This window comes from Penicillium crustosum (assembly GCF_028827405.1).
Source record: "Penicillium crustosum strain IBT 35664 chromosome Unknown utg000003l_segment0_segment0, whole genome shotgun sequence".
In the NCBI taxonomy this organism is placed as follows: Eukaryota; Fungi; Ascomycota; class Eurotiomycetes; order Eurotiales; family Aspergillaceae; genus Penicillium; species Penicillium crustosum.
Window position 1 is genome coordinate 3,201,218 of NW_026623124.1, and position 17,937 is coordinate 3,219,154.

General features: G+C 48.5%; 9 protein-coding genes across 9 annotated transcripts; 4 read left to right on the top strand and 5 right to left on the bottom strand.

The window, feature by feature from the left end:
- Positions 1 to 691: 691 nt before the first annotated feature.
- On the bottom strand, positions 692 to 1,245 carry N7487_008299 (uncharacterized protein; the record flags this gene model as incomplete). Its single annotated transcript, XM_056876029.1, has 2 exons — positions 692 to 880; positions 958 to 1,245. The coding sequence occupies 2 exons, from the start codon at positions 1,243 to 1,245 to the stop codon at positions 692 to 694; spliced, it is 477 nt and encodes a 158-aa protein (XP_056728217.1).
- A 966-nt stretch (positions 1,246 to 2,211) lies between these two features.
- Positions 2,212 to 2,825, top strand: N7487_008300 (nuclear transport factor 2 family protein; the record flags this gene model as incomplete). Its single annotated transcript, XM_056876030.1, has 2 exons — positions 2,212 to 2,618; positions 2,678 to 2,825. The coding sequence occupies 2 exons, from the start codon at positions 2,212 to 2,214 to the stop codon at positions 2,823 to 2,825; spliced, it is 555 nt and encodes a 184-aa protein (XP_056728218.1).
- A 488-nt stretch (positions 2,826 to 3,313) lies between these two features.
- Positions 3,314 to 3,511, top strand: N7487_008301 (uncharacterized protein; the record flags this gene model as incomplete). The annotated part of the gene is made up of 1 exon (XM_056876031.1): positions 3,314 to 3,511. One exon carries the CDS (start codon positions 3,314 to 3,316, stop codon positions 3,509 to 3,511), a length of 198 nt encoding a protein of 65 aa, XP_056728219.1.
- A 420-nt stretch (positions 3,512 to 3,931) lies between these two features.
- N7487_008302 (class I SAM-dependent methyltransferase) lies at positions 3,932 to 6,794 on the top strand (the record flags this gene model as incomplete). Its single annotated transcript, XM_056876032.1, has 9 exons — positions 3,932 to 4,141; positions 4,194 to 4,325; positions 4,374 to 4,390; positions 4,446 to 4,687; positions 4,737 to 4,811; positions 4,862 to 6,140; positions 6,194 to 6,332; positions 6,384 to 6,586; positions 6,644 to 6,794. 9 exons carry the CDS (start codon positions 3,932 to 3,934, stop codon positions 6,792 to 6,794), a joined length of 2,448 nt encoding a protein of 815 aa, XP_056728220.1.
- Positions 6,795 to 8,255: 1,461 nt separating this feature from the next.
- N7487_008303 (copper transporter family protein) lies at positions 8,256 to 8,816 on the bottom strand (the record flags this gene model as incomplete). Its single annotated transcript, XM_056876033.1, has 1 exon — positions 8,256 to 8,816. One exon carries the CDS (start codon positions 8,814 to 8,816, stop codon positions 8,256 to 8,258), a length of 561 nt encoding a protein of 186 aa, XP_056728221.1.
- Positions 8,817 to 9,460: 644 nt separating this feature from the next.
- Positions 9,461 to 10,365, bottom strand: N7487_008304 (Rer1 family protein; the record flags this gene model as incomplete). The annotated part of the gene is made up of 4 exons (XM_056876034.1): positions 9,461 to 9,540; positions 9,629 to 9,931; positions 10,076 to 10,193; positions 10,297 to 10,365. The coding sequence occupies 4 exons, from the start codon at positions 10,363 to 10,365 to the stop codon at positions 9,461 to 9,463; spliced, it is 570 nt and encodes a 189-aa protein (XP_056728222.1).
- Positions 10,366 to 10,802: 437 nt separating this feature from the next.
- On the top strand, positions 10,803 to 11,913 carry echA (enoyl-CoA hydratase echA; the record flags this gene model as incomplete). The annotated part of the gene is made up of 4 exons (XM_056876035.1): positions 10,803 to 10,950; positions 11,003 to 11,140; positions 11,251 to 11,796; positions 11,864 to 11,913. 4 exons carry the CDS (start codon positions 10,803 to 10,805, stop codon positions 11,911 to 11,913), a joined length of 882 nt encoding a protein of 293 aa, XP_056728223.1.
- A 344-nt stretch (positions 11,914 to 12,257) lies between these two features.
- On the bottom strand, positions 12,258 to 14,075 carry N7487_008306 (putative MFS alpha-glucoside transporter; the record flags this gene model as incomplete). The annotated part of the gene is made up of 2 exons (XM_056876036.1): positions 12,258 to 13,643; positions 13,746 to 14,075. 2 exons carry the CDS (start codon positions 14,073 to 14,075, stop codon positions 12,258 to 12,260), a joined length of 1,716 nt encoding a protein of 571 aa, XP_056728224.1.
- A 1,269-nt stretch (positions 14,076 to 15,344) lies between these two features.
- Positions 15,345 to 17,030, bottom strand: fgaCat (catalase easC; the record flags this gene model as incomplete). Its single annotated transcript, XM_056876037.1, has 4 exons — positions 17,003 to 17,030; positions 16,891 to 16,943; positions 16,658 to 16,837; positions 15,345 to 16,595 (listed from the first exon to the last, which is right to left on the bottom strand). The coding sequence occupies exons 1-4, from the start codon at positions 17,022 to 17,024 to the stop codon at positions 15,345 to 15,347; spliced, it is 1,506 nt and encodes a 501-aa protein (XP_056728225.1). The 5' UTR covers positions 17,025 to 17,030.
- Between the last annotated feature and the right edge of the window lie 907 nt (positions 17,031 to 17,937).

Below are 17,937 nucleotides of genomic sequence, written 5' to 3' on the forward strand. Positions count from 1 at the left end.
GCTTTCTTTAACACACTCAAAATTCGTGGCTGAATGCTTGATATGAACTGATGCATCGGTGTAAATTGTGGGTTCTCACATAAAGACCGGACATAATCGCTCTCTTCTTGTAATTTCTGTGGCTGTACTGACTTGAGGTGTCGAGCTGCTACTATCAATGGGAAAGGGACGAGGTGTTGACGAAAGACGCCGGTGGATGGGTGTAGGAATGACGGGATACAGCGTATTATACTGCGACAACAACCGTCCGGATCAAGACATACAGCATCAAATTCCCCATCTGAAATGGTGTGACAGATACCGTAAGCGATGATACTCGATGCCCAGTAGAGTGTCATTATATGTGCATTCGCAATTTCATTTGTCGCCATGTTTCTTGGGAACTGCCACTTCGGTCCTATACTCGCCACTGCGACGGCAAAGTTTGACCTCCAGTTTTGTAGTCTCTCTATGATAGTGAAAACCATTTCCTGAAGGTCAAATCGTTGTCTCAACTTCGCCGGGGAATCTGGCAGAAGATTCATGTTGTCAACCCCCTCATATATCGATGGGATTTCCAGAAGAATGTCTACCAACAGATCTTTTCGAGTTTTTGGGTGATGGGTCCAAGGATCAGTCATCCACGCTGGCTCACTGAAGACAAGCTTCTTTCGTTCCTTGAGTGCACATTTTACCTGTTGATGTATTAGCATCACTCCATATCGTCGAGATAGAGACCCAATACATGGTTGAGTCGCCCGTCAACAAACAGTCTATGAGCTGGGCCGGTAGCATAGAATGACGGTGGATTCGAAAGGATAAGCGCAAGATCTCCAGAATGATAAATGCTCCAGCTGCGGGATTGCGCATCCTGGTTCTGCCAATCACCACCGTATAGAGCCTAATTGAACCACATTGATTAGCATTCAATTACAAACAAGATTTGCCTATTAATAGCCAAGTTTGAATAAGATATACCTCGTAGAAGCTGAATACCCGTGCGGCGCCGAGAAGTTCCAGATCAGGCTTCCTGTGGGAGCTTAATGCTTTTCGCATTTGTTGCAGAGCATTCATATGTAATTTTGTTCCCTGTTGCTTCATCCAATACTGGCTGTTGTCATCATTTGCGGCAGCACTGAGTGCTATTGCCCCGAGGGCAGTGCGTAAGATGCTCTTTCCCGGTAGGATATCTCGAAGTACACTGATAGAGCCACCTAAATCTCGCTGGGTATCATTATAAAGCGAAAAGGACCGACTGTTTGGCATGTAAGATATCCAAAATTTCCCTTCGACACAGGACTCGTAAGCGGCTTGAGAAAAAGTGACAGATGTAGTCAGGTCAGCTGATAAAGACCCATGATTTGGACTAGCCTCGATCGGAAGGGGGCTTTGAATCTCAGCTGAGCCACGAAAAGAAGAAATTTTTTCCTCCTGGCTACGGCCATAGTAGCGGTATATGACTAGACCATCAGCATAGCCTTCGCAAGGGATGCAAGACTTTCTGCATTGGCCACACGCGGGCTGTTGTAGATCACACTACATATGTACTATTGTGGTTAGTGCTGCTCTTTCAATGTAGAATGGGTACTTTTGATTCATGGAATAAATACTTACTCCCTTCTTGCGCCGCCTGCAGGTACGGCATGCTTTGGAACGCCCCGCGACACCAACCATTGGAAACTGGGCTGGGTGATGCAGTGTAAGGGTGCGCTTTAGTTCGACTAATGCTTTTCCTATTCGTGGAGATTGTGGTAATAAAACAATCACTACCGTCCACAATGTTCTTCCATGTCCAGGTGCCCTGTTGCTGGCCACGACTATTGAAGTTGTGTCAGACTCACGTGGAGATAACTTTAAATTGGTGGGGCCGCAGACGTTCCCGGGTTAAACCCAAAAGGGAACATTGTGCGCGGATTGCATTGGACTTGTCAGATGGCGTATCTTTTGGGGGCTAAAATACTATTTTCATCCAGCCATTCCATAAGGAACTTTGAAATGCCTCGCCGTCAGTTATTCTGCGATAGCACCAGGCCCACGGATATCCACATCCCGTCCTTCATGTACTGGAAGTGGTTTCATTCTTCGTATTTCGAGATCCACCAGAGACCTGCTCGACGATGTGGCAGTGTATTTGAACAGATATAAAAAGAGGGAAATCCCCAAGACCAAGTTAGAGACGCAGTCAAACAGCTCTTCCTGGAATATCAACGAGCCTCAAAGGACACCTTCATAATGAAGTTCAACCTCATCTTGAACTTTGCTCTCTATTCTCTACTGGGATTCCCCGGGACCCTTGCTGGCTCATCCTGCTGCGGACCGGATATCACCAGTTGCGCTTTCCATGAGCGTCTTCTGGAGAATTACATCGCCGTTTGGGGCGGGAACCTGTCGCTCATTGACACTGTCTTCCATCCTGATGTTGTCCTCTTTGCGGACAGATTCCCTTCAGCAAGCGGCAAGGGAAGCTCGGCCACCCATATCATAAACAGAGATGAGTTTGCTGCCTTCGTCAAAAGATCCCGAACTGGATGGAAGGAATATTACTTCGAACCCATCCGAACGGTCGCGGCCGATCATTCGATTGCTGTTCGGTGGATAATGCATGGTGTGCTCGGATCGAACTTCACTCTCTTTCCAACGTAAGTTCAAGTAATTGTAATCTTGATTACAAAGCTAATGTCGCAAATTACCTATATAGGCCATTGAAAGAAGGTGCTGCTGTCACCTATAACGGAACAGACTTCCTTGTCCAGGACGACTGTACAGGCCAGATTAAGGAAGTGAATATTGCAGGAGACAGTATCTCATACTTCCATGCGATGGGCTTGGATGCTGTCACTGTTTAAGGAAATTAGACGACCGGCTGACAGCAAGATCGCCTTGGGAAAAATTGAGTTTGGTAACCTGAGACTATCTTCGTCGATTCATGTAACGTTTACCCCATTGGTCTTCGTTTCTGTATGTTAGTTAAGCTATCTCGAGTTACGGATATTATGATAGGTATGCATTGACTATATGTTAGGAATGGATACCTTCACCTGCTTTCAATCAGACTGCCTCCTAATAAAATTCAATTCATTCAACTAGTTATTATAGACTTGGTGGTTATTTACTGGTTTCTATCTTCTGGCCTAGTCTAGGTAACAGAAATAGAGTGCGAAAGACCCATATCATTCACGACCTCCCAAATATAATTGATTAGCAATGAAAACGATGCTACGTGTACTCCGTACTTTGTATGGATTTCTTTGCAAACGGAATTAATAAACCAATACCTGGGTAGTATATGATCCCAAAATATTCCGATTATCGGGATCTCCAGGGCCACTTTATAATGAACAGTAGCACTGAGATCCCATCAAACCTGGGGAACTCCCAATGTGCTAGAGACCGGGGAGCTGATTGGCGCCCGTGGGCCCTGAGGATTGGCCTTGGTGGCGGCCCTATGGGGGACACAGCAGGCCCCACGGGCCAAGTCGATGGGACCGCAACGGCCAGTGCCAAGACTTTCGGGGAACCACATGGGAAGTGACTGGGCTCTGAGTGGCCCAATCGTTGGGGACCACAGGCTACTGCAGGAACCCAATTGTCCTTAGAGTTGGATCGGATTTGATTTGCAGTCAATTTACTTTGGGATTTACTTCGGTTTGTGCTGCTTTCGGATGATCTACTCCCTCAATTCAAAGGGTTATAGTGGACCATGTACAAGTTACTTCCTTAATGCACATAGTTATACGTGTACCTCATGTCCATTGTACCTTCCCTTGCCCCTCCACTCTGTCTCTTATCATCTGCACCCCCCATGTGTCGCCGTGATAGGACATGGTACACGCTGCCGTCTCCTCGTGAGGGGGGGCATGTGGTCAATTAGACCCAATTCGATTTATATTTGAATCTCTCGGTCGCTTCTCTCACTCTTTGTTCGTTGCATCGCTCTTTTTACATATTGAACATGGATTGGATGCACGTCTACATCGTCGGGGCCGCCGTACTGGTGTTTGCCCTAGTCGGTCTGGTTCTTCTCATCTCCTCTCAGCACATCAAGGTTGCCAACTCTGGAGTTGGTCCTTACTTGAAATTCATCTGGGCGAACTTCATCAAACCGCACGATAAGAAGGCCGGGGGCCAGCAGGATGCGTTGGAAAGCTTCTACAAGACACAGGTGCGATCAGATGGCCACGAGCTTGGATTTGGCTTGAAGCTGACCGTGTCAGGCCGCAATTTACGATGCCACTCGTCGTCGTCTGCTCTGTGGTCGTGAGGACATGCTTGGTCTTGTAGCTGCACAGCTTAAGTACAAGATTAGCAACAAAGAAGTCAAGGCTGGAAAGGCCGTCTGGGTGGATGTGAGTGTTGACTTGCTGTCATTATGAGCTAGCGCTAATGCATTACAGGTCGGTGGTGGTACTGGGTAGGCACGAGAGGAATCTTAAAGTGACACAGAACGAACATCTGACTTGTGACAGATATAACATCGAAGCCATGGCCGCCTTCCTTCCGGTGGACAAATTCTTTAAACACGTTTACCTAGTCGATCTCTCCCCGTCCCTCTGCGAAGTTGCCCGCAAGCGCTTCGAACGCCTTGGGTGGAACAATGTTACCGTTCTCTGCCAGGATGCCCGGTCTTTCTGTCTCCCTGAGAAGGACAATATAGCAAGTGCTGGCGCGGACTTGATCACTATGAGCTACAGTCTATCAATGATTCCTGGTGAGTATTAAAGATCCCCACGTAAGACTATTGGTATTGATTCGTTTAGACTATTACAGCGTTGTCGACTCATTAACCTCCCGCTTGAAGTCAACTGGAATGCTGGGTGTGTGTGACTTTTACGGTAAGCTATATATCGCAATTTTGCATGAATATCACTCATTCAAAATATAGTCCAAAGCATTGTGGATGTTTCCTGTCGCAACTACACTGGTGGCGCTTTCAACCGCCACGTCAACTGGCTCGGGCGTGTATTCTGGAGAGCTTGGTTCGATTTCGACCGCGTCAGCCTTGAAGCTGCCCGCCGAGACTATCTGGAATACAAGTTTGGTACTGTCATCTCTGCCAGCGAACGAAACTATTTCCTTGGTGGTATTCCCTACTACATCTTTGTTGGTTGCCCCAAGGAAATGGCATCTACCCCATCAAGTCAATCCATTGAGAAGCTGGATGCGTCTTTTACTGAGTCCCCTTACCTTCTTCCTGCCAATCACAAGCAGGAGATGGACAATGCAGTTGTGAAAAGCACACACGAGATTCGCTCCAAGGCATACGAGTCTGCCGTGATTAACCTGAGTGCAAACCTGCCACTTCCATCATCCTTTTACCAGAACCACCACTATCGCATTCATTACAATGACATGCTACCCAAACACACTCAATTCCAAAACGAGTACATCTACGCGTTCACATGGGAAGACCCACGAGTTGACCACCGACTCCTGAACATTGGAAAAGACGACGTGATCCTGGCTATCACCAGCGCTGGTGACAACATTCTTGATTATCTACAAAAGAGTCCCCGCCGGGTGCACGCAGTGGACTTGAACCCTAACCAGAATCATCTTCTTGAGTTGAAGGTTGCTTCTTATTTGGCGCTGGGTCACCGCGATATGTGGAAAATCTTCGGTGATGGCAAGCACGCACAGTTCCGTGAATTGCTAATCTCTAAGCTCAGCCCCCACCTGTCCAGTCAGGCTTTCCAGTACTGGCTCGAGCACAGTCAGACCTTCACCTCTACCTCTGGCCATGGTCTGTATGAGACCGGTGGATCTCGCCACGCCATTCGTATGGTGCGATGGCTCTTCAATATCTTCGGACTCCAGGGTGAAGTTCGCAAGCTGTGTGAAGCGCAGAGTATTGCAGAGCAGCGCGAAATTTGGCCTCGTATTCGACGTGTGCTACTGAGCCGACCACTCAACTGGGCTATTGTGAGCACCGAGTGGTTCGCATGGAAGGCCGCCGGAGTCCCACGCAACCAACGAAATATGATTGTCGACGACTTCTTCCGCCGCAATGGTTTGACTGAAGAGATGAAAAAGGGAAAGGACATCAGCGGCCAATCCATTTGGGAATATGTTGTGAATACTCTCGACCCTGTGATCAACGAGACTCTTATCAGCAACGATAACTACTTCTACTTCCTTTGCGTTCAGGGCAAATTCTCACGGAGGTTCGTTTATTTTGTCTTTGTCTTTCAATTACACGTGCTAACTGCAGTAATAGATGCCACCCCACCTATCTTTCCCCTCAAGCACATGTCAAGCTTTCCACACCTGGTGCATTCGATGGCCTTCGTATCCACACTGATGAGATCAATGAAGTGATCAACCGCATCACTCCGGGAACTTTGACTATCGCCGTGGTAAGTATCGGAATGCCCTTTTGCGATGCTTGTTGTGCTAATTTATATTAGGTCATGGACTCTATGGACTGGTTCGATCCCGCAGGGGACTCTGCCCCTTCCCAGGCCCGAACTTTCAACAAAGCCTTGAAAAAGGGTGGTCGCATTCTCCTCCGTTCCGCCAGTATCGATCCTTGGTACATCAAGCACTTTGAAGAGAACGGCTTCACTGCTCGTCGCGTGGGAGCTCGTTTCCCAGGCACATGTATTGATCGGTAAGTTTCGGGATTGTTGTGCTTGACTATTACGGACGACGCTTACGCATATTCTAGTGTCAATATGTACGCATCGACCTGGATCTGTACTAAATCCGAGGACTTGTCACGCCCCAATCCAGACCGCAAAATGTCGACTCTCTCATTGGGTGAAAGCGCTATTACCGGGGGCAAGATGCCGAGCAGCGTGGAGAATCTGTTGATTTAAGTTATAGCGATACCTTTTCCTTTTTTCTTGATGTGGTCCTTCCAAGTTACGCCGCATGTGCCTCGGTGCCCGTTCATGATACCTACGACTTGGAGTTAGATGGAGTGTTTCCTATGCTTGAATTAAAAAGCGCCGGGTTCAGGAGTATGATCTGAACTATGTTTTCGGTTCTAGTGTAGAATCAGATGAATGTCAGCCGCTTGTCCTAATAGCAGCCGCTTGTCCTAATAGCAGCCGCCATCTTTAACTGAGAAAATTGGGCGCTACGAATTTTGTATAGTATGTACCTTTTGTATATGGGCGCCATACAAAATGTACCTAATAATGCGTTGCTCGCAGATCCCGGCTTGAAAAAAAACTTTGCCAATATACATTCATGCATGATTTTTGGCAGGGTTTATTCTGTTCTATATCCGTACAGCCTACAACGTTGCATATCTACAGATCATGTCGATCTCCAAAAAAGGTTATATAGCGGCCGATCCCCCTCGGCGCTGATTTGAGCACATTTGCGCAAGTACATAGTGTTAGTCTACATCTTCAATAGACATTTCCCGCAAGTTCCACTATTTACTCAATAAATCCAATATCCCCTCCTCTTTTGGGCTCCGTAGATATTACTACAATTGTTAGTGGACTTGGCTATATTCGAATCAGCAAATTAGAAACATGCCATTCGACTCCCAAGGTGATAAATGGTCTTGGTGAGACACCTCCTATTTTATATCTATACCCAGATTGTAGAAAAACGTACTTACAGCCCCTACAATAGTCAATCCTGTATTCGAGGCCACCGCTCATCCAAATGCGCACACTATGATCGACCGATGAAGAGAATCCCCAAGGCTGGGCGTCCACTGGCAAAGTGCTCACACCTCGATGGAGTTGATTGCAATTGTCGCGAGGTTTGGGCGATTATGGTTCCACTTGCTCCAGGTATGTCATGTCAGCGGAACGGAATCGGTAATTTGGATTCGACATAGATTTGTAGTAACATTTGTCCTTTTGAATAGGGTCGATGGTTTGCAGTCCAGAATCAGAGATTCAGCCAGTACAACAGCAACAGGTTGATTATGTTTATACTGAGGGAAGATGACTATTTGGGTTATATCAACGGACGCTCTTGTTTTATAAAGGAGTTAGGTAAATAATGAAGCATGGATGAGATTAGCATGTCTAATAGCGACAGCTCTAATAGCCCATCTTAATCAACACCTAGGTACCAAGCTGCCTCTGTCAAACACTACGCAGCATTACACATTGCGAGGTAAAAGGAGCACAACTAGGACTTGACCAGCAATAAAAACTCCAATCACCCACCATGACAAGTCCCTTCCTGCCAGGAAGTTCCCTGGGAGAATCTCCCAAGAAGCAGCTCTCCCACTAGGACGCCGAAAATCACTGCAACGAAGACGCCGACGTTGAAGGTCATCACGGATAGCATCCTATCAATATGAATAATTAGTCGATCATTCGATACATGATACACATGTAGACAGTAAGTGTAACCACCCACAAGAAATATCCAATCAAAGCCCTAGCACACTCAAGCAACGCGCGTGTCCCGTCTTTTCGGAAACTCCACCTTCCACTGGCCTTCCATGATGGGAGTAGATGTTTCAGTGACGTCCTATTCTGAAGACTATCCTCTTTGGGATGCCCCATTGACGCATTTCGTGTTTCATTGTCGTTGTTTGAAATTGGTAAAGTCTCTTCGCCGTCGTCCTCATCCCCGTACACACGCATGTAGTCTGGAAGAGGGCTGAGCTTCGCTTTTCGGACATTTCGTCGTGGGTTTACTGGTGCAAGAAGTAGAGTTTGAGAGGAAGAGGTATTCCGGGACCAAGATTTCTCGAGCTGGAACTTAAGAGCACCGAGGAAGCGGTTGAAGATGGCGAGGACGAATAGAAACGTTAGTGTGAAGATGTATTGTGTTGTGGTTGACGTTGTCCAGCCTGTGAAGAGGATTGTGATTTCAGTGGAGGCTGAGAACACTGATGGCATGTTCATATCCATGTCCATAGTTGCGCTATGGCGTTCACTCGAGTGTGAGTACAAGTCTGAGTCTTAAGTTCGAGTCGACAGCCATGTATCACTTCATGTTGGGGATGTGGTTGAGAGTGGGAAATCCTGTAGGCAACAGGTGAGGGGGAAGACTAGACAATATTCTTGATTCATGCGGCTTTAGATGCATCAGGTGTTTAGTTCACCCAATAGTGCTAATGTTCTCAAATAAGATCATGGAAACATACAAGCGCAAATGCCCTCACCTCCACATGAAATGTCTCAACCGATGTTACCTTACGGTTTGGCGAATTATAAAAAATATAAAAAGAAGAAATTGTAAAAAGAGGCCTTGGAATCTTGCTTTTCAAAAGTCATATATTGCAAGTCAGTTCATTCATTGACTTCAGGTCTAATCATATTTCACAGGGGAAGACTGGAACGCGCCAAAGCAGCGGCCCTCTAAACAAACAGTGATTAAAAAAGAGTCTGGGAAAATTCATAAATGGACCACCATGAGCCCAGCGCTTTCACCTCCTATCATATCATGTCTGTCTGTTGCTCACCAAGCCAAAGTGCGCATACAGATACAGGACATGCACATGCGAACGATCGTGGATATAGAGTCAGAGACAGAAAAAGAAGTTCAGAAATCGAAAATCTCATGAGCGGCCGTACCGTGTCTTTCCGAAGGAGAAAGGCACGTAGCGGTACTTAATCATGTGCTGGATTTGTCGTCGCACTGCAAAAAAGGATCGAGTTAGACATTATCTCCACAACAAAATGATACAGGTATCGTATCGAATTCCGATCGAGAAGGGGAAACATACTCGTCAGCACAAACAGGATCATCCAGTAAACAACCAGGACCGGCCAGAAGACGGGGATATCGAAGACGGCGAGCCAAGAGCAAACGAAGCCGATAGCGATGGCGCGAGTGGCCGAGTGCCAGAACTTGAACTCGGGCAGACGGCGGATGAAGGGCCGGAACTCCTCGTCCTTCTTGGTAGGGAGGCTGGGGGATCCGGCCTCACCGTCCTCGAGACCCTCGTCCTGGGTGAGAGAGGGGTCGAACTTGGGAGTCAGGAAAGCGAGGAAGAGGTTCAGGAGGTAAATTCCGAGTGTGTAGGCAACTGCGATTTGAGATTGTGGTGTTAGCGGTTTGTTTATCCAGATGTTTACAGCGCTGTGTATGAATGGCTTTCGCGTGCTGGTGCGTCGAGGCGCATCAATTTCGCTCTGCTAATTCCATTTTCAGGGGCTAGATGAAGTCTTACCGATATACCAGCCCTGCGCGAGGAAAATGCGCAAGAAGAAGAGGAACAGGAGCACGCCGGAACCAACCCAGCGGTAGGTTGTGTACGGGGTCGAAGCATCGAGGTAGGCTTGGTAGTGCTGTGGTTGGCATATTAGCATCCATATTCAAATTGCAACAGATCTCAAAAATGAAGGAACCAAAGACATTGCGCAATGCCTTTACCCCTCACGAGACACTCACTCGGGTCAGTCTAGAGGTGTGCGCGGACACAGCTGTGAAGGGCGACTGATCGGGCTCAGGGACATCCATGATGAAGATATTAGGGAGGATAGGCAAAGCACAGGCCTAGACCACCGAAAGAAAGAAAGGAAAGAGGAAAAGTAAAGAAAAGCAGTGATTAAGATAAGCTGCTGAAACCAGACATTCCAGGACAGGCACTGCGCTTCCTTCAGGACAGAAAAGTGTCCACTGCAGACTGGCCAATCATATTAGAGATTAGTCACCAGCCACTGATAGGCACGTGACATGGGGCACAGTTGTTGTGTGGCAGTGCAGTGACCTAAGATAGACTAAAATGGGTTAGCCCCTTCACGTGTACCTCGGGACGGTTAACTTCGGCGTTCAGTCGGTCGCGGGGAAACGGGCCATCTATGATGGTATCGCGTAGCTACTCTCCCTTCTTTCTCTGCATAATTCAATTTCAATTATTCGAATAAAATTAATTGTCCTTGTCTTCATATAACACAATGTTTGCCCGTCAATGCACTCGTCTGGCCACTTCGCGGACATCGGTCCCGTTGACTTCCTACTTAGCCCGAGTCCGGGGTTATTCTTCAGCTACTGGTAGCTACGAGCACATCCTCACTTCGACCCCCAAGCCCGGCGTGGGATTGAGTATGTAACTGCAGTCCATATATTACAGTACCCGTTCTCATTCTTATTACAGTTACCCTCAACCGCCCCAAGGCCCTCAATGCACTATGCACTCCCTTGTTCAAGGAGCTTAATGAAGCTCTGAGCAACTACGACAATGACAAGAGCATTGGCGCGATCATTATCACAGGAAGTGAGAAGGCCTTTGCCGGTATGTACATGCTCTATCTACACTCTACACACACCATATATCTTCCAGTCACTCCGTCGCCCTAGTCACAATGTACATCACAATATAATAACCCACCAAATCCACCACAGCCGGCGCCGACATCAAAGAAATGGCCCCTCTAAGCTTCTCAGCTGCCTACGGCGAGAACTTCATCGCGCCTTGGTCCCACCTCGCCACCTCCATCCGCACCCCAGTCATCGCCGCCGTTTCTGGCTACGCCCTCGGCGGTGGCTGCGAGCTAGCTCTGATGTGCGACATCCTGTACTGCACTGAGAGCGCCACCTTCGGTCAGCCAGAGATCAAGCTTGGAACCATCCCCGGTGCAGGCGGCTCTCAGCGCCTGACCCGTGCCGTTGGCAAGAGCAAGGCTATGGAGCTTATCCTCACTGGAAAGAACTTCAGCGGTAAGGAGGCCGGTGAGTGGGGTGTTGCTGCGAAGGTTGTGCCGGGTGGCAAGGAGGAGTTGCTGGAGCAAGCGTATAAGACGGCCGAGACTATTGCTAGCTACAGCCGTGTGGCTGTTATTGCTGGTAAGGAGGTTGTTAATAAGAGTCAGGAGCTGTCGCTCAAGGAGGGTGTTGAGTATGAGAGACGGTTGTTCCACGCGCTCTTTGGGAGTAAGGATCAGAAGATTGGTGAGTTGGCACTTTGTTCTGCTGAGTGAGTGGGTTGGGGTTGGAGTTTACTAACGCCTTTTTCTAGGTATGACTGCCTTTGCGGAAAAGAAGAAGGCTGAGTGGTCCCATGAATAGATGATGGCGGGGCCAAACCATTCAGAATGAAGAAGCTGGATTTTTTCATTGCCTGTGTGTAATTCACGATGTTGGAGCTGTAGAATAGAGGACTTATTTATAGCCCTGACAGAGAGCAATATCATCTAATGCACTTCCGGCTATAATTCTTATCTGCAGCCTCATCGGAATAGAAGTGAAGATATGAGAGATTGAAGACTTCAGTTTACATTGTGTATTTGACCATGATATAAAGATATTAGATTAATGCTATTTGCTGAAAAATGCTATGTACATGCATGCAAGAGTGCCAATCAATTTCGGGCCCAGAAGCAGAATTAGTCGTAAACATAAGACACATCGCATCATATCGAGCCGTGATTTTTCTCTAATTGGCTCTCATCAGTTCGGTTGTTCTTCTCCGCTCGGTAATCATCAATGACACGGCCCTCAATGGTCTCATCGAAGACGTCCACCTGGGTCGTTGAAAACTTGCGAGCGCTAATACCACGCTCAAAGAGCAAATCCAGCTCGGCGAATGAACGTCCGCGAGGCTCGGGGACGCGGAAGTATGTGTAAATGATACACAGGAAGCAAATGCCACCCCAGAAGAAACCAGCGTAGTTGCCCCAGTTCCAAGCGCCAGGGTTGAGCATGTAGGGGGTGAGGACGCCGCAGACGATGGCGACGATGTTATACAGGTTGCGGCCGAGCACGACTGTCTTGATTTGAAGCCGGCGGGTGGAAAGCTCGGCTACAAGGGAGAAGCAGACCGTGCCAACGGTCAGCTGGTAGAATAGGGCCCAGATCAACATCATGGCACCCGTGGCTAGGGAGCCCTGCTCTTTGTGCTCTTTGGGGACAAGGCCTAGGAAACCCATGACTAATAGCATGGTGCACAGACCACAAAGACCGTATAGGTACAGCGTGCGCCGGCCGATTCCGAGTGTCATGAGGAACCACGATCCAAACACGCCAACCATGTTGATACCGTATTGGCCCATAGCAAAGGCGTAAGAGTTCGAGGAGCTTAACCCAGCCTGTTCCAAAAAGTAGGTCGAATAGTTGGAAAAGGAGTTTCCACTGAGATTTTGAATGGCCCAGACCATGCAAACAATCTCCGTACGGCGGAGATCGGTACCCCGGAAGCAGTCTAGGTAGCTAGCACCTTTGGTGATTTTTTCCTCCAAAGCGGTAGTATGCACCATCATAGAAACCGTCTCATCGGGATCAAAATCTTCCTGACTTTTGCTGGTCAAACGCACAAGGGCCCGCTTCGCATCTTCAGTCCGACCTTTCCGAACCAACCACCATGGGGATTCGGGGGCAAGCCAAATACCAATGAAGAGCGGCAGCGGCCACATCCATTGCAGTCCGTATGGAATGCGGTAGGCCCATTCGTCAGTCCGGCTCAACATGCCCTTAATCACACCGATTCCAATGAGCTGGCCAAGACCCCAGCAGAAATTGACATAGGTGGTCAAATACCCTCGCAGCGCCACAGGACACACCTCCGAGGCGTAGGTAATTGTCAAAGTCTGGAAGACACCCCAGGGAACACCGCAAAGAATCTCCGCTGCCAGCAGGGTTTGCACATTCTGGGCCGTGAAGAAGATTGCCGTCCACGCACTAACAAGTATGAGGCAGGCCATAATCGTGTACCGATAACCGAATCGTTCCGAAGCCCAGCCATTGATGAACAAACCAATGATTTCGCCGCAATAAGCACCGTTACTCAGACCTGCTTGCCACTGTACATCCGGAGAATTGTCAGTTTCTTCGCTCAAAGAGGCAAATGCACCTCACTCCCAAAGATGGGAGGCACAATCACCAACGGAATTGGTCGAACTTACCGCTGCGGATACTTCATAGTTGCCATTGGCCAGCGGCTCACCATATTTGCGCTTGAATTGCGGGAAGGCATAGAAGTTATTGACCAAACTAATATCGTACCCCTCCATGGCGATGCAAGTGGAGATGAGCACGCTCCAAAGCACAGCCTTAGGATACAGCCGGATCCCTTGCATCAATGTCATGGATTGTTCCTTCTCCGTAGCTGCCTTTGCATTTTGAATGACTTTGGTCATGGACGAGTCCGAGGCGGGTCCCGCGGTCGAAGAGTAACCATATTCGGGGAGGTTATCCACCGGCGTGATGGTATCTGGGGCCTTGGGTTCGGCCATGTTGGATAGGCGGAATAACCGAGGACACTAGGGGGGGAATGGAGGGGGGTTGTTGTCTCGAGCAACTTTCGATATGGGGTTGAAAGTTGAGCTGGTTCGGAAGTCAGGGGAAGAAAAATCAAAGTACCCACAATGCTGGGAACATTGCACGCGAGCGCTCCAGGGCGGCGAAAAGTCCCCTTGACGCCTACCGAGGGTAAGTGAATACTGTGGCCGAGATAGAAGGGCTAGACAAAATGAGGATAAAAGCCAATAATCCGAATTGGCGGGGGGGAACGGGAATTCGGGCTCGATGCCTCCAAGCGCAAATTTTCGCGGGATGGGAAGCTTGGCGAGGCCCGGATGGGGTAAGTGATGGGTCATGGTCACGAACTTGATTATTGGAGGTTTTTATTACTCTGTATTATAGGACATTTGATCATATAATTCGGAAATTATTCGTACAATCCAAGATAAAATGACTACAACATATGTACAGGGGTCTCACAACCCCACGTGGGGGAACTATAATCCTTCGGGACCCCTTGCAGCAATACGAATAGACTACAAAGTATATCTAAGGTTACTCTCTCTGACTCGGAATGGGACTATTCTTATTGGTTCATATCCATCATGTCTATTACCTAGGTATACTTCCTCGGTAATAATCGGGGGTAATGATTTACATTAAATTCACATTCGAAAAGAACAAACCACATACACTCTTGATTTAATATCAGCCAGAAACAGCTACCTGAAACACTAGGTTTGAGTCCTACATTGACCTCAAATGCTCTATAATATAGATGCTTGCCGCCGGCGCTTGGACGACTTTGTTTCTTGGAAATTGTTTGATCAACAATACTATTCGAACTTCGGGGCTTAGTTCAAACAACAATGCTCGTCAACGAAAGGGCAACATCATTGAGTCTATTATATAAAAGCCATGGTATTTTTATACCATCCTAGTTAGTCGATGACTTAGCCCACGGGTGTTCGTTGCTAAACAGTTTCTAGGCATAATTGTGAAGACTACACATGTAACTCTTAAAGTACGGTGAAAGTGTTGCTGTTCATTTGATTTGGATGATACATTTCTAGGCTTCAAAAGAAGATATAACCTTTTTCAGCCCCTTTACAAAACAACTCGTGAGAACCTCAAGATGATACCAAAGTAGAATAGAATAATTCGTAAATCGTATTCAATTTGCTGAAATAGCTAGATGCAGTGATGTGGAAGTGAACCGACGATTATTTTGGATATGAAAACACAAGAAATTAGAAGCACAACTACAGACGCGCTGGAGGGGCACCATTAATATGGGCCTCCGTAGCAGACTGGATGCGAGCACCGAGATCCGCATTGACACGGCGGAACATCTCGTAAGTAGCCTTGCGAACACGTTCATCGGCGCCGCACAGATGACCAGAGATGTTACCGACGAAGTTCTCCTGCTGGCCGGGGGTACGGCCAAGGACCTGCCATAGGCCGTTAGCCTGGACGTAGTCCTCGGAAGTCACAGGGTACTGCTCGGCGATGACAGCGCCAGACCACTTCTCGTGTTCCTGGCTAGCCTTGACGGGCTTGTGGGCGAGGGGGCGGAAGGTAGAGGGGTAGTTAGGGTTGGCTCCATAGTTGCCGTTGACGTTCATGTAGCCATCGCGGTGTGTAGGGTTGAAGGCCTTGAGCGGGCAGTTGACGGGGATCTGCTCGTAGTTGCCGCCCAGGCGGTGGCGGTGCGTGTCGGGGTAGGAGAAGAGGCGGGACTGAAGGACAGGGTCGGCGGAGGGCTCGACACCGGGGACCATGTGGGAGGGGGAGAAGGCGGCTTGTTCGATCTCGGCGAAGTAGTTCTCCGGGTTCTTATTTAGGGTGAAGCGGCCGAAACGGCGCAGAGGTACCTCGTTCTGGGGCCAGACTTTGGTCAGGTCGAAGACGTTCCAGCGGAACTTCTCAGCCTGTTCGGGGCTCAAAACTTGCACATAGCAGGTCCAGGAGGGGTTCTCGCCGCGCTGAATAGCCTCAAATAGATCCTGGGTGTGCCAGTCGGGGTTCTCGGCAGACAACTTGGCTGCCTCGTCGTTGGTGAAGGTCTTGTTGCCCTGGTCGGTCTTGCAGTGGATCTGGACGTAGTTGAAGGTGCCATCCGGCTTGATCCATTTGTAAGTGTGGCCGGAGTAGCCGTTCATGTGACGGTAGGAGTATGGGGTGCCGCGGTCGCTGAACAGGTGCATCACCTGGTGGACGGCCTCATGGTGGGTAGAGAGGTAATCCCAGAACATAGTGGCGTCCTTAAGGTTGGTCTGCGGGTTGCGCTTCTGGGTGTGGATGAAGACGGGGAACTTAGCAGGGTCGCGTAGGAAGAAAACCGGGGTGTTGTTGAACACCCAATCCCAGTTACCCTCCTCGGTATAGAACTTCATGGCGAATCCGCGAGGGTCACGGGCACTGTCCGGGGATCCCTTCTCACCACCGACGGTCGAGAAACGGGTGAGCATCTTGGTCTTCTTGCCGACACCCTTGAGCATATCAATGATAGTCTATGCATTATTAGCCTAGTTGTTCCCCACAGAATTGTAGAAGCTGCTCAGGTGGTACATACGATATCGCTAATATCATCAGTGACCTCAAACTCGCCGTAGGCGCCAGCACCCTTAGCGTGAACCACGCGCTCAGGAATGCGCTCACGGTCGAAGTGTGCCAGCAAATCGATCAGGTGGAAATCTTGCATCAGAAGAGGGCCGTTGGGACCAATGCGCTGAGCAGCCTGGGGATCCATGACCTATATGTATATGGTTAGATTTTGCGATTCAGGAGTAAGTGAGCTGGGCGTACTGGGCAGCCGTTGGAGGCCGTGTAGACCGGAGTCTCATTATAGCGGTAGGTTTCTGCGAAACAGAGGGCATTAGTTGATGTTTCAGGCTTTGGCAGGGGAGGTAAGACCTACTAGGCTCGTTGTCTTGACCCATGATGGCAAATTGTCTATGGGGAAGAGAGAGAAATTCCTGGGTGTCCCGGTTGGTTTATATAGGAAAAAAAACAGCCTTGTGGAGAGCCATGGAAAAGTCCAAGGCTATAGCCCCACCAGCTTTTGATATGGATAATAATCCACTGTCAATTGGCCCATTCATAATCGACTCTCCATATCGATATCAGCAAATGTTGACTATATTTATGTACAATACAAAAATATCTCTAAATGCCACGGACGTGGACATGCAGAATGATCGATATCCAATCGCAACCAGGCCGATGTCACCCTATCGGGTTCACTCCCGGAAATTGGAGAATGGGACCAGCCCTGGAGGGATAGCTTTGTAAATGGACTGCGGCTAGACTAAGAGAGAGAGATTCCGGGGAGGTTAAGTCGTTTTCTCCCAATTAAGCAGTTCGATCCGAGCTTAAGCTGTCAGCTGAATCTGTCGGAATGATCCGAGATCGGAAAGCTCCGGGCTTCCGACCCCGGAGCTACGGAGTTGGCCTTCCAGACTTGTTGAGCTATAGGCAAGCCACTTGCACAGTGTTGTATCCAACGAATTCATTGAAATATCTGATTGTCATAGTATAGTAGCAACCGAAACATCCAAAAGTCAGTCCCTCCAAGGTATTGCGCAGGGCCTTAGTTGGATCAATTCCATCTATGCCTCCGCAGAGAACCTTGAATAGTGCTGCCCTTGGAGGTCGGAGAAGAAAGTCAAAAAGGGCTCAGTCGACTCGTGATCACATAGAGCCTTGAAAACAACAAGAGAAAAAAAAATCCCGAAACAGATGCTCGCTTAGTGCGCCAATCGTATATCTTATCTTGTATATCGCAGGGAAAGGAAACCCCAAAGCAGATTGAGGTTTGAACAAATCATAAAAGTGGGTGGGTATATCTAGCAC